The sequence below is a fragment of the Ixodes scapularis genome, unplaced genomic scaffold (genome assembly GCF_016920785.2).
Source record: "Ixodes scapularis isolate PalLabHiFi unplaced genomic scaffold, ASM1692078v2 PGA_scaffold3__209_contigs__length_174095766, whole genome shotgun sequence".
In the NCBI taxonomy this organism is placed as follows: domain Eukaryota; kingdom Metazoa; phylum Arthropoda; class Arachnida; order Ixodida; family Ixodidae; genus Ixodes; species Ixodes scapularis.
This window is the reverse complement of record NW_024609868.1, coordinates 84346845-84363364: the sequence shown is the minus strand read 5'-3', so window position 1 is coordinate 84363364 and position 16520 is coordinate 84346845. Positions and strand designations below refer to the sequence as shown.

Here is a 16520-nt window from a genome sequence, read left to right as displayed (position 1 = left end):
AAATGAGAAAAAAAATGTCCCATACATTTTCAATGGGCGTCTAGCACTAACCAGGCGGCGCCGCCACTCTTCGCATGGCAGCACTGTCTTCCGCCACCGGTTTGGAAAACTGCGGTGGTAACAAACACACCGCCTCTAGGCGCCACCAGTGTGATGTTCGTTTGTTGCACACCAGCTAAAACCATATCTCGGCTTTTTCTTTTTTTTTTTCTTTTTTTTTTTGCGTTAGGGCGGTTGTTGAATTGTCGCAACGCGGTGCAGCTCGTATCATGAAACTAAAGTGCCCGAGGCCCATAGACACTTCGTAAACAATAGTCCAATTAAAAAGAAATAGTGATTTGTCTTTTAAAAACAATTTTCTAAATAGCCATTCACAAATAAATAGCTATCACAAAATAGCAATTCTAAATGAGAATGACTTTTAAATGTCTATAGACCACAAAATGAAGCCCACATACGAATACTTTAAAGCTATTTCTTATTAAGATTTTGGGTTTCTACCTAGAGGCTCTAATACATATTCACCACTTGATTAGATATGCCTTGTGATAATACCCGGCGTGCGTTTTGTGCATTACAGGCAGCTCTGTCGCCAATAATATTCAATCGCACAGTTATATAAATGTTAGACTTGCGCGGCTTTTATAAATTGCGCCTCTTTCAGTATGTGTGCATTGCCTAATTTAAAGTGATTCTGACCAGAACTACACCCTGTATATTTACGTGACAAAAATCAAAGCAGGTTTGCGTTTGCCGACTTTTTAAGATGGTGCCATGCCTGTTTTTGCCTCATTATTCAGTATTCTGAAAATCATCATTACAACGATGAATATCAAGAAGGAAGTGGAGATTTTGGTGAGTCATTTTTTGTGTTTGTTGCTGTTACAAACATTGAATATAAAATGGTCAACTGCTGAGAAGCAGTAGTTTACACGATGTTAAATTATATTAATTTTTAATAAATAAAACACACATTGTTAGTTGTCAACTTCACTACTTAGCAAGAAGTTTTTACTTCCTTCAACTTAACCCACATATCCGTGTATGTATCCTCGTATAATAGGTTGTATTCTTGAATGAAAGACCCATTTTTTAAGAAATCTAGAATAATAATAAAGAAACCTTTTTCCGGCACAGAGCAGCAGTTTTTTACCGATGCACATTCAAACAAGAACAAATAGGGAGATGGTTCTTACATTGCTGGTTAATACAAAAAAAAATATTATGCTTACGCAATTTTTGAACAGTCTAGTTGTCTCAGCACCTGGCGGAGGAAGAAATACAAATTTGATTGGCACAATGCCCGACTTCTATGGACAATTTTTCGATAAAGATTTCACCATTTTCATTTAAGGTGCACAATTAAAAATGTATTCGAAATTTTTCATCTAGAAGCAATATTTCTCGTTTAGCTAAGGTATTTCCTAATGTACTCAAAGAAACATCGAGAGATGACTTATGTGTTCGACGAGGGAAATATGTAGTTTTTTCAGTGCTCACTTAAGCGTGCAATGAAGCCAATCTGATCAGTCGAAACATGTTTCCTCGCAAAATACGAAATTCGTATATCCTTATTTAAAGCAAAAACAATATCTAAGATAATAAGTTTCAAGAAATGAAAGTGGTATGGCTGATTCATTCTAAAAATAACATATAATTAATAATCATCGTCACTCTTTCTGCGCGACCGGCGTTCCAAGTTAATCAGAGATATCAAGGCGTCATGACAGGTATTTCTACAGGCGGCTATTTCGCTCGAACGATTCACGACTTTCTTCAAAACCCACATTTAAAACTAGCAATAAAAAAACAAAAACAGTAGAGCATGCATGATAAATCCAACAAGAGCTCTTCACAGTCTCAGAATTGGTTGTTCATTTAGTGTCTGCTGTGCTCCTCTTATTTTTAAAGGGAATATTTAGGAGAAGAGAACAGCAGAACGACGAATCATGATTGGTGCAAACAAACTATTTTTTTAATTATTATTACTTAAAATAGTATTGCTCAGGAATTTTTGCTCGCAAACTAACTTGCCGCGCTGGAATTAAAACGTAATGAACCCTGAACGTCTTGAAAAACAAGCTAGTCAAAGTACAACCAGAGACAAAAGCCAATATGGGATGCAAGTGGACAGGCCTTAGTTTTTGTTTCTGCTTTTGCATTTTGGTTTGTCATATCTTTGTTATGCATTGGCTTAGATAAGGTTTGGGCAGGATTTCTGTGTGTTTGCTTTTCGTTATGTATTTGCGTTTGTTGAATTCGGATGCATGTCTTTGTAAAGTTGATTTGTTTTATCGTTCGTTTTTTGTTGTAAAACAAAAGATGCCATGCCACCAGTTCCACCTCCCCCACCACCTCTTGGTGAGTTGTGAAGTAAATCCGAAACTAGCTTACCTCTTCTCAGTGTTTTCTTTAATATTTTACAATTAAAATTTTATATTTGTAGTTTCATTTCTAGATTTTTCTTCAGCTGTCAAAAGGAAGCATTTGTTAATGTTGAATCTCGGTTAATTTAACATCCTATTTTATAGTTTCCCTGTCTCCAAAAACATAACATGCGCAAAAGTACGCTAAATGAAATGTTCAACTATTTTATATACAGCAGCATTGCTGGCAGCTTTATAGATAACTACTGAAAAGGACTTCTCGATTAAATATTGACATTACAGAAATGTAATGTAGAAACGTCTTCGTGTCACTAAAAATTGGCAAGGCACAATTTATATCAGTGCTGCTTGTACATTGACTTTATCAGCAAACATACAAATCATTAAACCGAACACCATGTTTTTTTATATAAATTTAGTTTCAAAAGATACCAAAGCCAGATTTCTTTTTATGTGAATTTTAATTACCTTGTACTAACACAATTACCCGTCTTGTTGCGTAGATCATAGCGCCAGCAAAGCTACCACAGAAACCTATGATGATGTAAGTATTCCTCTTTATTTTTATACCGAAATTCGTGGCTAACACACTGTAAAAACGCAGGGTTTGACTGACCACCAAGTTACTACTTTATTCCAGACTGGGCCAGTTATAATGTTGAATCCTCCATTTAAACGCACAATATTACTAGTGCCTGCGCTGACAGTGCCCTGCAAAACGCCACCCATCGCAATCCCTTTAATAAAATTAGCCAATGAAGGAGGCTGATGGGTATGCCACTTTAATAGCCATTAAGTCCTAGTGGAAAAAGTGGGTTAATACCTTGTCACCGAGTCTGCACGACCTACTATAGCATACAACTCCTAGAAAACAATGCTGTAGTACTGGTTATGCTTCATCACTTACTGGATGCCAGCGCGTTGGTTACGAGTGCTGCTTCAGCTTTCGGCTGGGAGCCTTGTTCAATTAGAGAGAACGCTGGTCCCATCGAACTCTGACGCAGCCTTTCTGTTCAATCTGTGTTCAGCTTTGGATTCCAGTAGATGACGTAGAAAACTCAGTAATATGGCATGGTTACCTACGTGTTGCTTTAGCGTGTTACTCCTTGGCCCTCTCACTAGCCAAGCACATTAGAAGGTATAAACGACTTGCATTCTGAGTGAGTCGAGGGGGTGTTATATACATGCAGGTATTTGTGAGAATTGCACAGTTAATTTCAAACCAATAAGTGAAATTCAGTACCGAGAGTTGCACTGCGCTTTGTCAGATTTGTGGGTATAATAAAGGGTGTAGGATATAAACCAGTACAACTGTATACTATCCTCCTGAAAAATATCAATGACGAGACATTTTAGAACAGCAATCTAAACCATGTTTCCTGGAACTCTCCAAGCAGCACAGGAAGAACGGATCATATACCTTTTTAATACATAGACACTGAGACACTCAGTGTCCTGTTTACCATGTTCAATGTTCCAAAGCAAACAATATACTGAAAGTAGAAATCTGTTTTTTTTTATTATTATTATTATTATCACTTGATGTGAACCTTTTTGTGAGATCCTACTGATTGATTCCTTGTGTGCCCTCTTTACGAGTACCTAGTATTATTTAAAATCAACTGACGCCTCAAATCCTCAGCATACCTACTGCCCCACAAGGGCCTGTTGTTCTGCGAGTACATATGCGTGAACAGTTTCAAATGATTTCCTCCTGCCTTTTGTTTTTGTTTTGTTTTTTTCGGGGTCAGATTGACAACGATGAAATTACGGAGGATTTCCTAATGGTTAACGGCTCTTCACTAAACTCAAAGGTAACCTCGCTTTGGTGGCCTCCGATTATAGATCATTCACCTGCTTCTCATCGCAAGCATCGGCGAATCTACTTCAAAGAGAAAAACGCTTCGCTTTGCTTGTGCAACTCATCAGGACCATGGCTGCATCATTATACCCTAGCTTATTTTCGGATTATTTTTATAATATGTGCTCTATCTGCTCATCACCCATGGCTTTTTTAAAGTAAACAGCTTTGTAAGAGCATGAGTGTTCTCATTACTAGCATAATTAAGCGCATAATTTCCCTCTTTTTTTTTTCTTTCTTGCTATGGTCTCAGGGAAGAACTCTAGCACCCAGAGCAGATGGTGGATTGCATGGCAACGACTTCGAAATAACCGAGGTAAGCTTGTCCAAGGCTATGTAGAGCGAAGTTCGTCTGCTTCTTGCACAGAGGTTGCAATGATGTCAGAACGCCGAGCTCTTATTGGTTGATTGAAAAGAAATAGTGGGTAGACCTCAAGGCATCCAGCATTGAGGACTACCCACTGTCCTTTCTATCAAAGCCAATCAGAGCTCGGTGTCGTTCTGACGTCATCGCCACTCCTGCGCAAGTAGCAGACGACTTGCTCTCCGTATAGTCTTGTCCAACTACAGGTTTTGTATAAATGGCATACGAAGACCCTACAACAAAAAAGGCAGCATTCCGCATCACGGTGATGATCAGGATTACATATGGTGCCAGCCTTTGTCCAATAACCTATTGCCATGTTTACGCTTGATATCTTTATTAAAGGCAGCGTAGAAGAATAATTTTGTGCGTTTAACCCATATCAAGAGTGACGAAGGAAATGCATGCACATTTTTTTCCTTTTTAATGCCTATAGCAATCTACTTCGTTTTTTTTTTTCTTCACCACAACCCAAGATGAAACCTATAGGATTCACTAAATAATAAACGAAGAAATTTGCACGCATAAAAACTTTAGGTACATGTACACTAAGTACGCGCTCATCTTACAGAAATCACAGGAGACGCTGCACAACCTTGTCTATACAGTTAGGTAGCTCGTGTGAACTTCGTTAGACGGTAGACATAATAATACTATCATGTTATATCTTAGCTCTCGCTAAGATATAACATGATAGTGCAAATTCCTTGAATGGATACTATGTCTTGAAATTAGCAGCAGAAAAAAAATATAATTATCTAAATGTTTCAAATTTTAGTCAGACGACGCGAACGTTTGAATATGATTTAAGCTGTAAAATACAAGATGCTTTATTCAACTCATTACGTCTCCGAAAGCGCACACGGGTAACCTGGCCACACACTCTCATCATTTCCGTCAATGCAGCAATATCTTCAATATATTTTAATAAGCTTACTGAAGATTAACGATGTCGCGTAATTACCACGTTGTAGACACGCGACTAAAGAGTTTTATTTTTTAATCTATAATGTATTAAGCCACTAAAAATCACGCCTTCCAGCTTCGCTTCCTTGGTATTGAAACCGTGCGATGAGACAATGGCGCCACGTTGCGGCTCCTAGCAGAAGTATTTATCATAAATATCGTGTGTAGCAAGCCAAACATAGTTTGTAAGGAAGGTCAGCTTACCTGAACACAGCGCTATACAAAACGCTCGCGGCCACAGTCGGCGCTAACAATTTTTCACACAAGAACTGGTAAATAAGAACAGGGTCCCCTCCATGCGCCGGTGAAAGCAGCCGCGATCATCTCAATCCCAGTACGTCTACTCGATCCGCCAGTGAACGAAGAGCAATCTGATAATAAGATGAGCAAAACAAAATTATCATGTAGATTTTAGCGATTACTGGCACCAGTGAATGTCGTCTCACGGTGATTTCCGGACCGTCGAACACACGCGCGCTTCGTAAAGGCATAATTGAGCGCAGATAAACGAAAGGCATGGCGGTGTGTTGCCATCGCTGTCGCTTACAACTGCGACTAAAGTCTGGCTCCGAGCAACTCTTGCGGGGAGAACACACAGAGAGAAACGCTGGATGTATAGATAAATTTTTAAATTTCAAGATGCCAAACCTTTAATCCACAGCGAGATCGAACGGGGCAGCGCTTCACTGTGGGACGTAACGCGGACGCTGTTCTTGGTGGCGTTGCCAAACCGCTGCCAAGGCGGAGCGGCGCGCCGGTTTAGGTCTTGTCATATAGGAATGTTTGATCCACAAGCTGCCAATGAGTGTTATTTATTTTTTTTCTTAATTAGCATCGGTCGCAAGATCTTGTGCACCTGAGTTTTTTCCATGTGCAATGTGAACTAATCTACATATTTGAAATGTTTCATATTTTTTTTTTTTCTCAGCCGGACAGCATTTGCTACTGCCCGAGCAACAATCTCACCATAGCCCGTGGACCACCGGGATTGGACGGACGGGACGGAGCAACGGGATTGCCGGTAATAAAAAATAATCTGTATTCTTTTTTTGTGTGTTTTGTTTATCACTTGTCCGCAGTGTAAACCTTGCGATATTTGACTGACTTCAAAAAATTAAACTGATTGTAGGAAGAAAGTAATCATACTGAATTTACTACAATTTTTTTTTCTTTTCATGGTCGATTTAGATTATGATTCTGTTGCACGCAAGGTGTGATCTTATACGTGATGCAATCTTGAATGACGTTTTCTATTGCCCAAATGCAACCTCTTTGAGAGGCTCGTGCCGACCCGTTTGGAGAAATCTGTTAACTTTCTGATGCAACAATTGGGCCATCCTTTGTGTTTCCTCTACTTCAAGACTGGAACCCTGAAAAAAGGTATTTAAAACATTAGACGCTTCCATCAAACAAAAAAATATATATATTGCCACACCCTGAGTCAGTATAACTAAAACTGCATCGAACGATCTGTCCCAGGTGAACATAATCTGTAGCTGGAGCATCGCTGTCACTGATCTACGGTACCTGCGAGTTAACTCCTATTGAGCGAGAGGAATGGTATAACAATAAGCGTATAAAATAACAATCATCAAATCTATACCAGTGTATTCTATGCAGCAGCTTCTTCTGTTCTCATAAGACTAATCGGTTTGAAGTCATCAATCAAACTTAATTTGTAGGTGTGTTCAATGTCCGGCCAAACAGCTTGCTGTACTCCGGGTGTAAGACGCAGTCGCTTACGGAGGCCGCGAGAATCACCCTGTAACGATGCCTTCACTTTCTCCCTTAAAACCTTGACGGAACACCAGCGGGCAAGCCTCGAAGCCTGCACCGAACTCTCCACAACATAGTCGTAAATCAGCGGCCTCTCGCGGGGAGTTAGAGAGATAAGAGAACCACACCTCCGAACAAATGGAACCTCGGCAGCACGCTTATCGCCGGCAGGTGCTTTCAGCTGCGAATAAATCACGCTTTCTTTTTTTTTTGTTTTTGAATCCGAGGTCACTTTGGTGGCCCCCTTTTTTAAAGATCTTGATCGTGCCGGGCACGTGTGAGAGTCTGTTTGTGTTTCTATGCATTACATGCGCTCTTTATAGATGAAGCTTGGTGTTTTTTGGATGTTCTGTGTCGTGCGCTAATCGTGAACTTGGAAGACGGTCGACTTAATTTTATGCCTCCTAAATTTGGGGGCAGAAAATATAGCATAAAGTAATGAAAAGGCTATCAAAACGAAGCTCATCCACATGACAAGCGCAGTAAATATATCTTTGGTGCAATTTTTCTAGTTTTATTCGCAGACCTTATGGTCTATTTGACTACAGCAGATAAGGTATCCCGCGACCCACCAAGGTCATATCAACCTACAACGCAAACCCTTCCCACTTTTTCAACCTCATACATGCGCTCGCACTGGGGCTTTTTAAACTCCGAATTCTGCTATAGCTCTTAAACACTAAACTGAGTGTCAAAATTCCAGAATTCATTGCTTGAATTCCAATACATTTGGAAATTTATTGCATTATCGCAGGCGTCCGCGTCAATGGAATATGTGTTGCTGTTTTGAATATCTTCTAATCAAATTCTCGCAATAATTAAAACAAGCAAGATTTATATTTATAAAGTTACATGCCCATCTTTGCTCTGAACCTTCAAGCAAAATGTACTCAAAATCAACCGTTTAAGACGTGTTTAATATATTGTGAGCAATACATGTTCAATAATTTGAAAATTCCATTTTTTTTTTTTTTTTTTTTTTGCCGGAAAGCAGTGACAAGGACAACACAAAGCATGAATTTACTACTTTAAAAAAAAATATTTGATGACTCTCTATTTAAAATTATGAAATACCTGTGATTAAGGAACATATGGGACCTTGAAGTTGCCTTCTGCGCTCCGGGCTACAATCTAGAATGGCCTTGATGGGTCGGATAGGATGTATCGCATTGAATCACCAAAAATCATATTCACCATGAATATGCCAGATTTGTTAGCTAAATTTATGATGGCAAAATAAAGTTTTCAGGAGATTCCTTTCCACACCCTGCATATACGAATGCACTGAATACTGATATAATATAAATGAAAAATTGGCCTGCAGTCTCAGGTGATGCCGGTTCAACGTTTACGTTTAGGCACTAAAGAAAAAATGAGCTCGAGTGCGTTCTACCGGCGCACGTAAAGCCCCCCTCGCCATGGTTCTGACAATGATACCTTGGCACTTCAGGCTGTTACTCTGGATTGGACTGAGTCCGTTGTCAAATACAATCTTTTTTAGTACTTATTTGCGAGTAACTGTTCAGAAAGTAGTTCATATAGTCATTTATACATGTCAATTTGAGTGAAGTGCAGGCATATTCATCCAAAAGTTTTGAATGGTGGCTCCATTGTGACCAGAAAGCAATGAGCTTCTATTCTTGTGAGTTTCGCTCCAATCATGGATAAGTATGAGCGGAATGGAGTTCTTGATGTAAATACCGCGAGGTACCTGGCAGTCGCTTAAATTCGGAGAATGAATCGAGAGTTGCTGCAGAACTTTTGGTCTTTCTGTTTGCAAGCAGTTAATGCTTAAAAAGGGTTGATAAGTACTTGTGTGTCGCTACGACATTGTGTACTTGCCCTTTAGAATATGCAAGCTTTGGTGTAGCTTCTACGTTGTTCTTCTGTTTGTTCCGACTGCTTGAACTGTCTTCTAATTTGTGACCGTCTTAGTGTCAGACTGGTGGAGTGCGTTCCAGCACTGCCCTGGTGTTTCCGCGTTATTTTTTTTTTATTTCAACTGTGCCAGCACTAGTAATTAGGGGTTGTTCCTAGACACTCAAATAAATACTGATTGACTGATTGAGTATTATTATTATTATTATTATTATTATTATTATACATGAGAAACTCTTCCGGTATAGGCGCATTGAATCTGACAAAAGGTCGGTACTTCTATTGTCTTGGACCGCATGTGGAGAGCAAAACATTATAATCCGCGGGTGGAGCCAAGGCAAGACCGAGACCAAGAAACCTACCATTATCAAAAGTAATTGATCTCTATATCAAATACTCGACCGAGACATGCACCGAATTCAAAGGACGCGAGACGACATGCTCGAGAACAGCAGCAGAGATAGAAGCTTTGTGTGAAAGCTTTTGGTACCTGATTTTTGAGTAAGCAGGAGCCAGAGCTCAAAAAGTCAAATGTTGCGTACTTTGCGGGAATCCAGGCACGCGTTAATTTTGTAAGCAATGCTGGCTGGCTCTACCCGAGCAAATGATCCTATGTGAGCACCTACTAACTTTCGAGCACACTGCGTCCAACGCTGTTTTGGGAAGATTTTGCGACAACCCCTTTCAGCCTTTCGATAACGTGAGCGTAGCAGTTGCGGTGAGTTGAAACAAAAGAGAACACGTCGTTCTTTCTGTGCGGTATTTCATAGGGACCACCGGGACCGAGAGGCCTGCAAGGGGTACCAGGACCGGAAGGACCTGTCGGACCTCAGGTGAATTGGAAGCACCATAAACTTCCCAATCTCATGCAATAATATTTTTTCAGCAAGCACCGCAGGCGCAGTGCGAGAAATCTATAGTAGGAAACCATGACGTGTGGCTAAATAAAAGTTGGATAATTTTATATCCCTCATTCCTCTCAGCCACTGAAGGGAAATAGGAACATAAAAATACAAAAGTTATATTTATCCGCTTGTCAAGGTTCCTCATTAGTCTCAAAACAAACGTTTTAAATAAGGATATAAAATTCTAAAGTCATATATGTAAACCTAACTAAGTGCATAACTATTAATCGTAAAGGAATTTAAGACTGGAGGACTAAAATAGGAGAAGTACAAAAAAAAATGAAAGCCGTTTACAACTCCCTGTAACGCCGAATTAGAGCGCAGCTCTTGAGGAGGAGGAGCGGAAGGTACGGAGAGGGGGTTATACCCGTCCTCCTCTCCTGCTCGGCCCCATTTAGCGGAAAATTTTCCGCTAAATTTAACGGAAAACATTCCCTACTAAATTTAGCGGGGAAAATTTTCCGCTAGATTTAGTGGGGGAAATTCTCTGCTAGATTTAGCGGGGAAATTTTTCCGCTAAATTTAGCGGGGAAATTTATTTATCATGCACCGCGCGGTTACGCCGTCGGCGACGCCGTCGCCGCTCAAGCCGGAAGCGGGCGCCTAATGGTACGTTTACACTTGAGCAGAAATCCGCTGCCGCGAAAACGGATCCGCTCCCGGCGGCGGCGGCGACGAGAGGGTCGCGTTTACATCTATTTCCTTCGAGCGGCGGTCTTTATTATGTAAAGGACATTTTCTGCCTGTAAGACATTTTGTTTCCCTAGCTATTCTTTTTTCGTTAATAATCAAATCATATGGGGAGAACGTGTTTTCCATAATTATAATTCATATAAAACTCCTAAGGCATTTACTGACGTGATGATTGATCTTGATGGCTCCTTGTTTGCTGCGCAAGACTCATCTCTCAAAATGCTTCGCCACTGCAGTTTAAATGATATATCTTTCATAGCATGACACTAAAAAAAAAATTCTGGTAGTTTTGTTTTTTTGCAGCACCCGGATCCCAGCCAAAGAGCAGGATGTTCCACCTGCTCATTGCCCCTGCGCACATCATATATGTCAGGAAAAATCGTATCTCTAGCTTTCTTATTCACTGGGGTTCTATTGCTTTCTGTGGTTGGCTGCCTTCGTGTTCTGGAAACAAAGCGAAGTTGGGGGGAGGGGAAGGGGGGGGGGGGGGGGAGGCGTGTATACGTTTCTTGTATCTAATCGGACCTTCATAAAGGCAATCGAGCTCACTTAATTTCCGGAATGTCAGGGGCCAGCGGGACCACCGGGACCCGCTGGTACTGCCGGCGTCGATGGGATTCCTGGTAGCCCAGGCCCACGTGGACTACCGGGACCGCCAGGACAACCAGGACCATCTGCTCCGCCCATCTTTGACGTGAGCCCCGCGAATGTTCATTTCTCATTTCATTAGTTGGTATTTAATATTCAGATCCATTTACAGATTCTCTATAATTTGACAACATACTCGTAAAAATATCGAAGAGGTCTCTCAAATAACCGTCCTCTTCTTCCCCATCCGGTACTGGTCCTTACCGTAAAGCGCCACTCACCGACCTGTTATGCACGAGCTCGGCCGACTGCATATCCTTAGGACGCCGCGTTTTGTAATGTCTGCTGAAAGACGGAAATAGAACTCAGTGCGTGGTTGCATTTCTTTATTCGATCTTTCTCACGTGATTTGAAACGTAGTGGCGCCAGTGTGCAAATAGCCCCCAACGTTTTCCGGTACTGAACTAGGCGGTGGGTTACGCAGTACTTCCGAAATCAAATATACACGCTATCTTCTCTAAATGGACACTTATAGCGCTGTAAGACTTGATTCACTCTTATGATAAAAGAATGACGAGTAAAAAATTCGGAAATATACGCGAACTGGAAGTGTGGCGGGGCGACCCAAGAGATGGCGCCCCTGAGTTCGTTGCCAAACGAAAAATGGCGAATATTGAAGTAATCAGAACAAGCTAATCTGAACCACTTGATAATCATTCACATCCTATGAGACACAATGCGTGGCAAGTGATAATAATTACATTATCTCTGGGTAGCCAATGAGATGACGGCCACGCCCGATGAAATGAAACAGGAGACAAATCCGATGCAAGGAACAACATAATGATTATTAGTGGCGCCGTCTTGTTATTAAGTCGTCAGTTATGATAGAGTATTGCACACTATCACACACTTTAAGGTAGAGACGTCTTCACGTTGTTTTAAGCGTGATGCGTCGGGAGTTAGAAAAACTTCCTTTTCACGCTGAGCTTTGCTTAAATTCCAGGCGTATTCGTATAGGAATAAATACGTGACAAGACGTTTGAAAGTGAAGTGAACTTTGCACATCCGGCACGACGAAAAACGTACAATGAAAGAGCCTTGCCCTAGATACGCTGAATGATTTGTCATTTCTCATGACGAACTTATAACCGCTATTTTTTTTCGAACTGAACACAAATAAGCAAGCGTCGAGTCTACATGATCCCACATCGCTAAAAGGCCCCTATCAAATAGTACCAGAGACAAGCGAGCTAATAAATATGCCCGCTACGCTATCTGGTTCAGCTTAATTCACCGACCTAACTACGCCAAAAGAGGCACACCTTGAAGCTCTGCGGTTCAGGCTTCGCTAGCGGAAGCCTATTCTGAAGCACTTCATACTCAGGTGGCATCCTTAAGTGGCAGCGTAGAGGTGACCATGGTGCCAAAATAGTTTCTAAGACCACACTACTAAGGTATTCGCACAAAGAAATTGTGTTTCAGCATTTTATGCAACAGCTAAATTACGCAAATTAACTCCCGTACTCTTGCCCTTTTTCTATGGTAGGTTAGGACTTGTTTTTCTGACAAGCTCTCTCCGAGTCTCCAATGAACTTAATCGTTCCTCTATTCCACTCCTCTCATAGACCGTGATTTCTCAGTGTATGTGTATTTATCACATCGTTACAATATAAAGTTGCAGACGTTAGCTGAGCTCTAACAGATACGACTTTTAAATACACACTTACACGTTGAATTTCATAAACGTGCCAGAAACCAGTATTGGTTGTCTTTCCACGAACTACTGCACCCCACAAAATATACCCCCATCAATCCCCTATAGTTGATGAAATTCTCCACACATTCACGACGTTGAATGTGTGGAGTAACACTGCAAAAAGCTAGAGGTTAGAAGCGACTAAACCACGAGTCTAAAGACTGTGGCACATCCTTCACAATGAAGACAAAGGCTAACCGCTCATCCACACTGGAAGCAGATCCGCGTTCGCAAAGCGGTTGCGAACACGGTTGTATAAACATCCAGTACAATTGCACGCGCACTCGATGACATCGAATGCGCGTGCAATTGTACTGAATCTTTATACAACCGCGTTCTCAACCGCTTTGCAAACGCGGATCCGCTTCCAGTGTGAATGAGCGGTTACAGTGTATTATGAGTTCATTTTCTTCAGACATTGTCCAATCCCCTAAAAAGCACCGGTATCTGAGGGAGGTTTAGTAAGAAAAGACCATCAAATGCCTCGCTGAGTCTTCATCATTAAAGGCTTACAAGTCGAAGGCTTTGTTAACCATTTGCTGCAGATTGACAACGGCTACTCATCAGGCCTGTTCAGCGGAACGAGCCCGTACGCCGGACGGCCCGGTCCGAGTGGACCCCAGGGTCTTCCAGGTCCAAGGGGACACACGGGACCTAAGGGAGAGCCAGGACCCCCCGGACCCCGAGGATACGAGGGAGAGCAAGTGAGTTCCCGAATCATTGCACTGGGGACGCCCTTTTCTTTGATGTTACCCATGCACGTGTCCTGCATGGTTCATCGTACTCGTCAACTTAATGTGCGGTAATATACCGGGTGAAACAAGGAGACGGTAGGCTCTTTAAATCGACCGGAAAATTCGGTTTCTTAACCTATCGCGCTACGACTTTGTGCAGCGTTGCCCACAGATGGTGCATTTTTTTCGTAAAATTTGCAAAGAGCGAACTTACCTGAGGAAAAAGAAAAGAAAGAAAAAGGCTTAGCTCCTATGGAAACGCAGCGACGCCTCCGGTCTGCAAACAAAACGGCGCCGCTTCGCACGGGAGACAAGAGATGGCGCAAGCGGTCGCGACGCCAACTGCCACCAACGAACAAGCAGACAAGGAACTGCAGTTCGTTACCGCGCCTGTTTTTGTTTCTGCGACTGTCGCCGCCTGCGGAACGCGCGTCGCTTGAGTCGAAAAGATTGTCTGCTAAAGACGCTGGCTCTCGGCGCCGTATGCTCGTTCGTTGGCGGCGTTCGTTGCGCCATCTCTTGTGTCCAGTGCGAAGCGGCGCCGTTTTGTTTGCAGGCCGGAGGCGTCGCTGCGTTTCCATAGAAGCTAAGCCTTTTTCTTTCTTTACTTTTTCCTCAGGTAAGTTCGCTCTTTGCAACTTTTACGAAAAAAATGCACCATCTGTGGGCAACGCTGCACAAAGTCGTAGCGCGATAGGTTAAGAAACCGAATTTTCCGGTCGATTTAAAGAGCCTACCGTCTCCTTGTTTCACCCGGTAGTTCGAAAGTTGAAACACACTTACGTGATACAAGAGCGATGAAGTTATAATTTTTCGACCAGTTGTAGAAAATTCAACCATAGAGTCCCTTTGGAATTCTTGATTTATTATATATATATATATATATATATATATAGGGAGAGAGGGTGGTTCAAGTCACCAGGCTCGATCTAAAATGGACCCTAAAAGTCGGCGCCTGCACGTTGTATTCTAAACTTTTCGTGAAAGGTGTAATTTACAGGTCGCTTTTTTTTATTGTTTTTTTTTTTTTGTAAAATTACAAAGCGTAGCTCTCTTTCTGTAAAAAAATAAGGCCAAGAAACTTGCCAGGGTCTACGGCGGGCAGCACACAGACGACAGGGGTTCAGTACATAGAGTTATTACAAGAAACGCTAGAGACTCAGCTGGCGCTAGTGTCTACGGGACTTCCGGTTGCAAATTGAAGAAGACAACATGCAGTCTACATTTCCAGCCTCCCTGTGTATACACATGGAAAAACGCGCGTGAATTTTGTCTCTTTGCCGGAAAATAACATGAATAACTTTTGTCATTTCGGTTGTACCGGATAGTATGTACCTTTATTGGTATTGTGAAAGTGTATTTGCTTTATTTACAGCATTTTTCTTTACCACTGAAAGATGTTAAACTTCGCTCTATTTTAGGCCCAAACCTCTGTTGCAAGGAAGGTATGTAAAAACGAGCGACGATTGTAAGCAAACTAACGATCGAAAGGAATGTAGAGTGTGTTCAAGGTTTGCTAGTATTTCGGTGGTGCTTATATATTGCTAATATGCTCGTCCTGTCATTGGATGAAAATGACTCCGTCGTGCATCTTTACGATCGGTTAAAAAAACATTCGAACGCAAAAAATAAAGCAAGTGAGCTACGAAAGGTGTGTTTTTTTATTATTTCCTATGTTGGGCAGTTTTTATCGGGCACCTGCTCTCTGGCTTCCCCTATTCGCAAAGATTTGGAGCGTGCGGGTGATGAGTTGAACCCAGAACAGGCATCTTCGCACATATTCATGAGCAGAAAAAATAAAGCAGTACTTATTAATTGCAAATCTGACTATATTACGTCGCTTTCAATTCATTTTGATCGTCTGCATGCACAAAGAGTTACCTATCCAGTGTTACTGCGTAGTTCTTGCCGTCTCTCTTAGTTTTCCACATGTCCTTCGTTCGTTTGGCACGTATATCCCCAATGCTGGAAAGCGTCGACGCCGTGTTCGTGCTAACAGTGTCCGACAGTGCACATAAATACACGTACGAAGCGGTTTTAGCACCGTTTTTCATGCCACAAATTTTAAATAAAAATGCTGTAACTGACCAATTATTTCGTTTGCGTGACTGAGAAATGTTCCAATGTGCCTAGTACGTACAAATTATTCGTAATCGTAATCTTTATTGGCTCAGGAGAGCCGTGGCACCGCGGAAAGGCGACAGCCCGTACCATGGAGGCCCGCGGTGCCACGTCTAGTGATGATGATTATGAGATAATATATACAAGGGAGGACCGACGCGGTCTTCTCAACATCGCAAGCACCGTAGCTTGAAGGTTTGGGGTTTGCCAAGGCACTTCTACCAGCTGTAAGAAGTGTCTGGGCAAAGGGTGGTGTCCGGAGGCTTCACCGTGCGTTGCGGCTGGGAAAGCCTTGGTGGTTTGATGGTGTTGAAGACGACGTGCTCTTCTGATCCGCCGTACGAGTCTTGGAGGTACGGCGGCGGTTCAGGCCAGTAGGCAAGCGAGCCAAGGTGACCTTCGGTAGGCTTTTCCATGGACGTTCTGGATGGTGAAGCCCTGGCGGTTGATGGTGCGCTCCCTCGCTTCGTTGAAGGCAGCGGCTCCAG

At 42.1% G+C, this 16520-nt stretch overlaps 1 protein-coding gene across 4 annotated transcripts in view; it reads left to right on the top strand.

Annotated features, from left to right (window-relative positions):
- Positions 1–16520, top strand: part of LOC115318078 (collagen alpha-1(XVIII) chain) — a 94099-nt gene that overhangs the window by 33123 nt on the left and 44456 nt on the right. The window contains exons 3-11 of one of the 4 annotated variants that reach the window (XM_029977781.4): positions 801–855; positions 2323–2361; positions 2891–2931; positions 4139–4201; positions 4502–4564; positions 6507–6599; positions 10003–10065; positions 11399–11524; positions 13723–13881. In XM_029977781.4, coding sequence (XP_029833641.3) covers positions 801–855; positions 2323–2361; positions 2891–2931; positions 4139–4201; positions 4502–4564; positions 6507–6599; positions 10003–10065; positions 11399–11524; positions 13723–13881 — 702 coding nt within the window. The remainder of the gene's footprint in view (positions 1–800; positions 856–2322; positions 2362–2890; positions 2932–4138; positions 4202–4501; positions 4565–6506; positions 6600–10002; positions 10066–11398; positions 11525–13722; positions 13882–16520) is intronic. The other 3 variants (XM_029977784.4, XM_040499630.2, XM_029977786.4) reach the window with 3 other exon arrangements.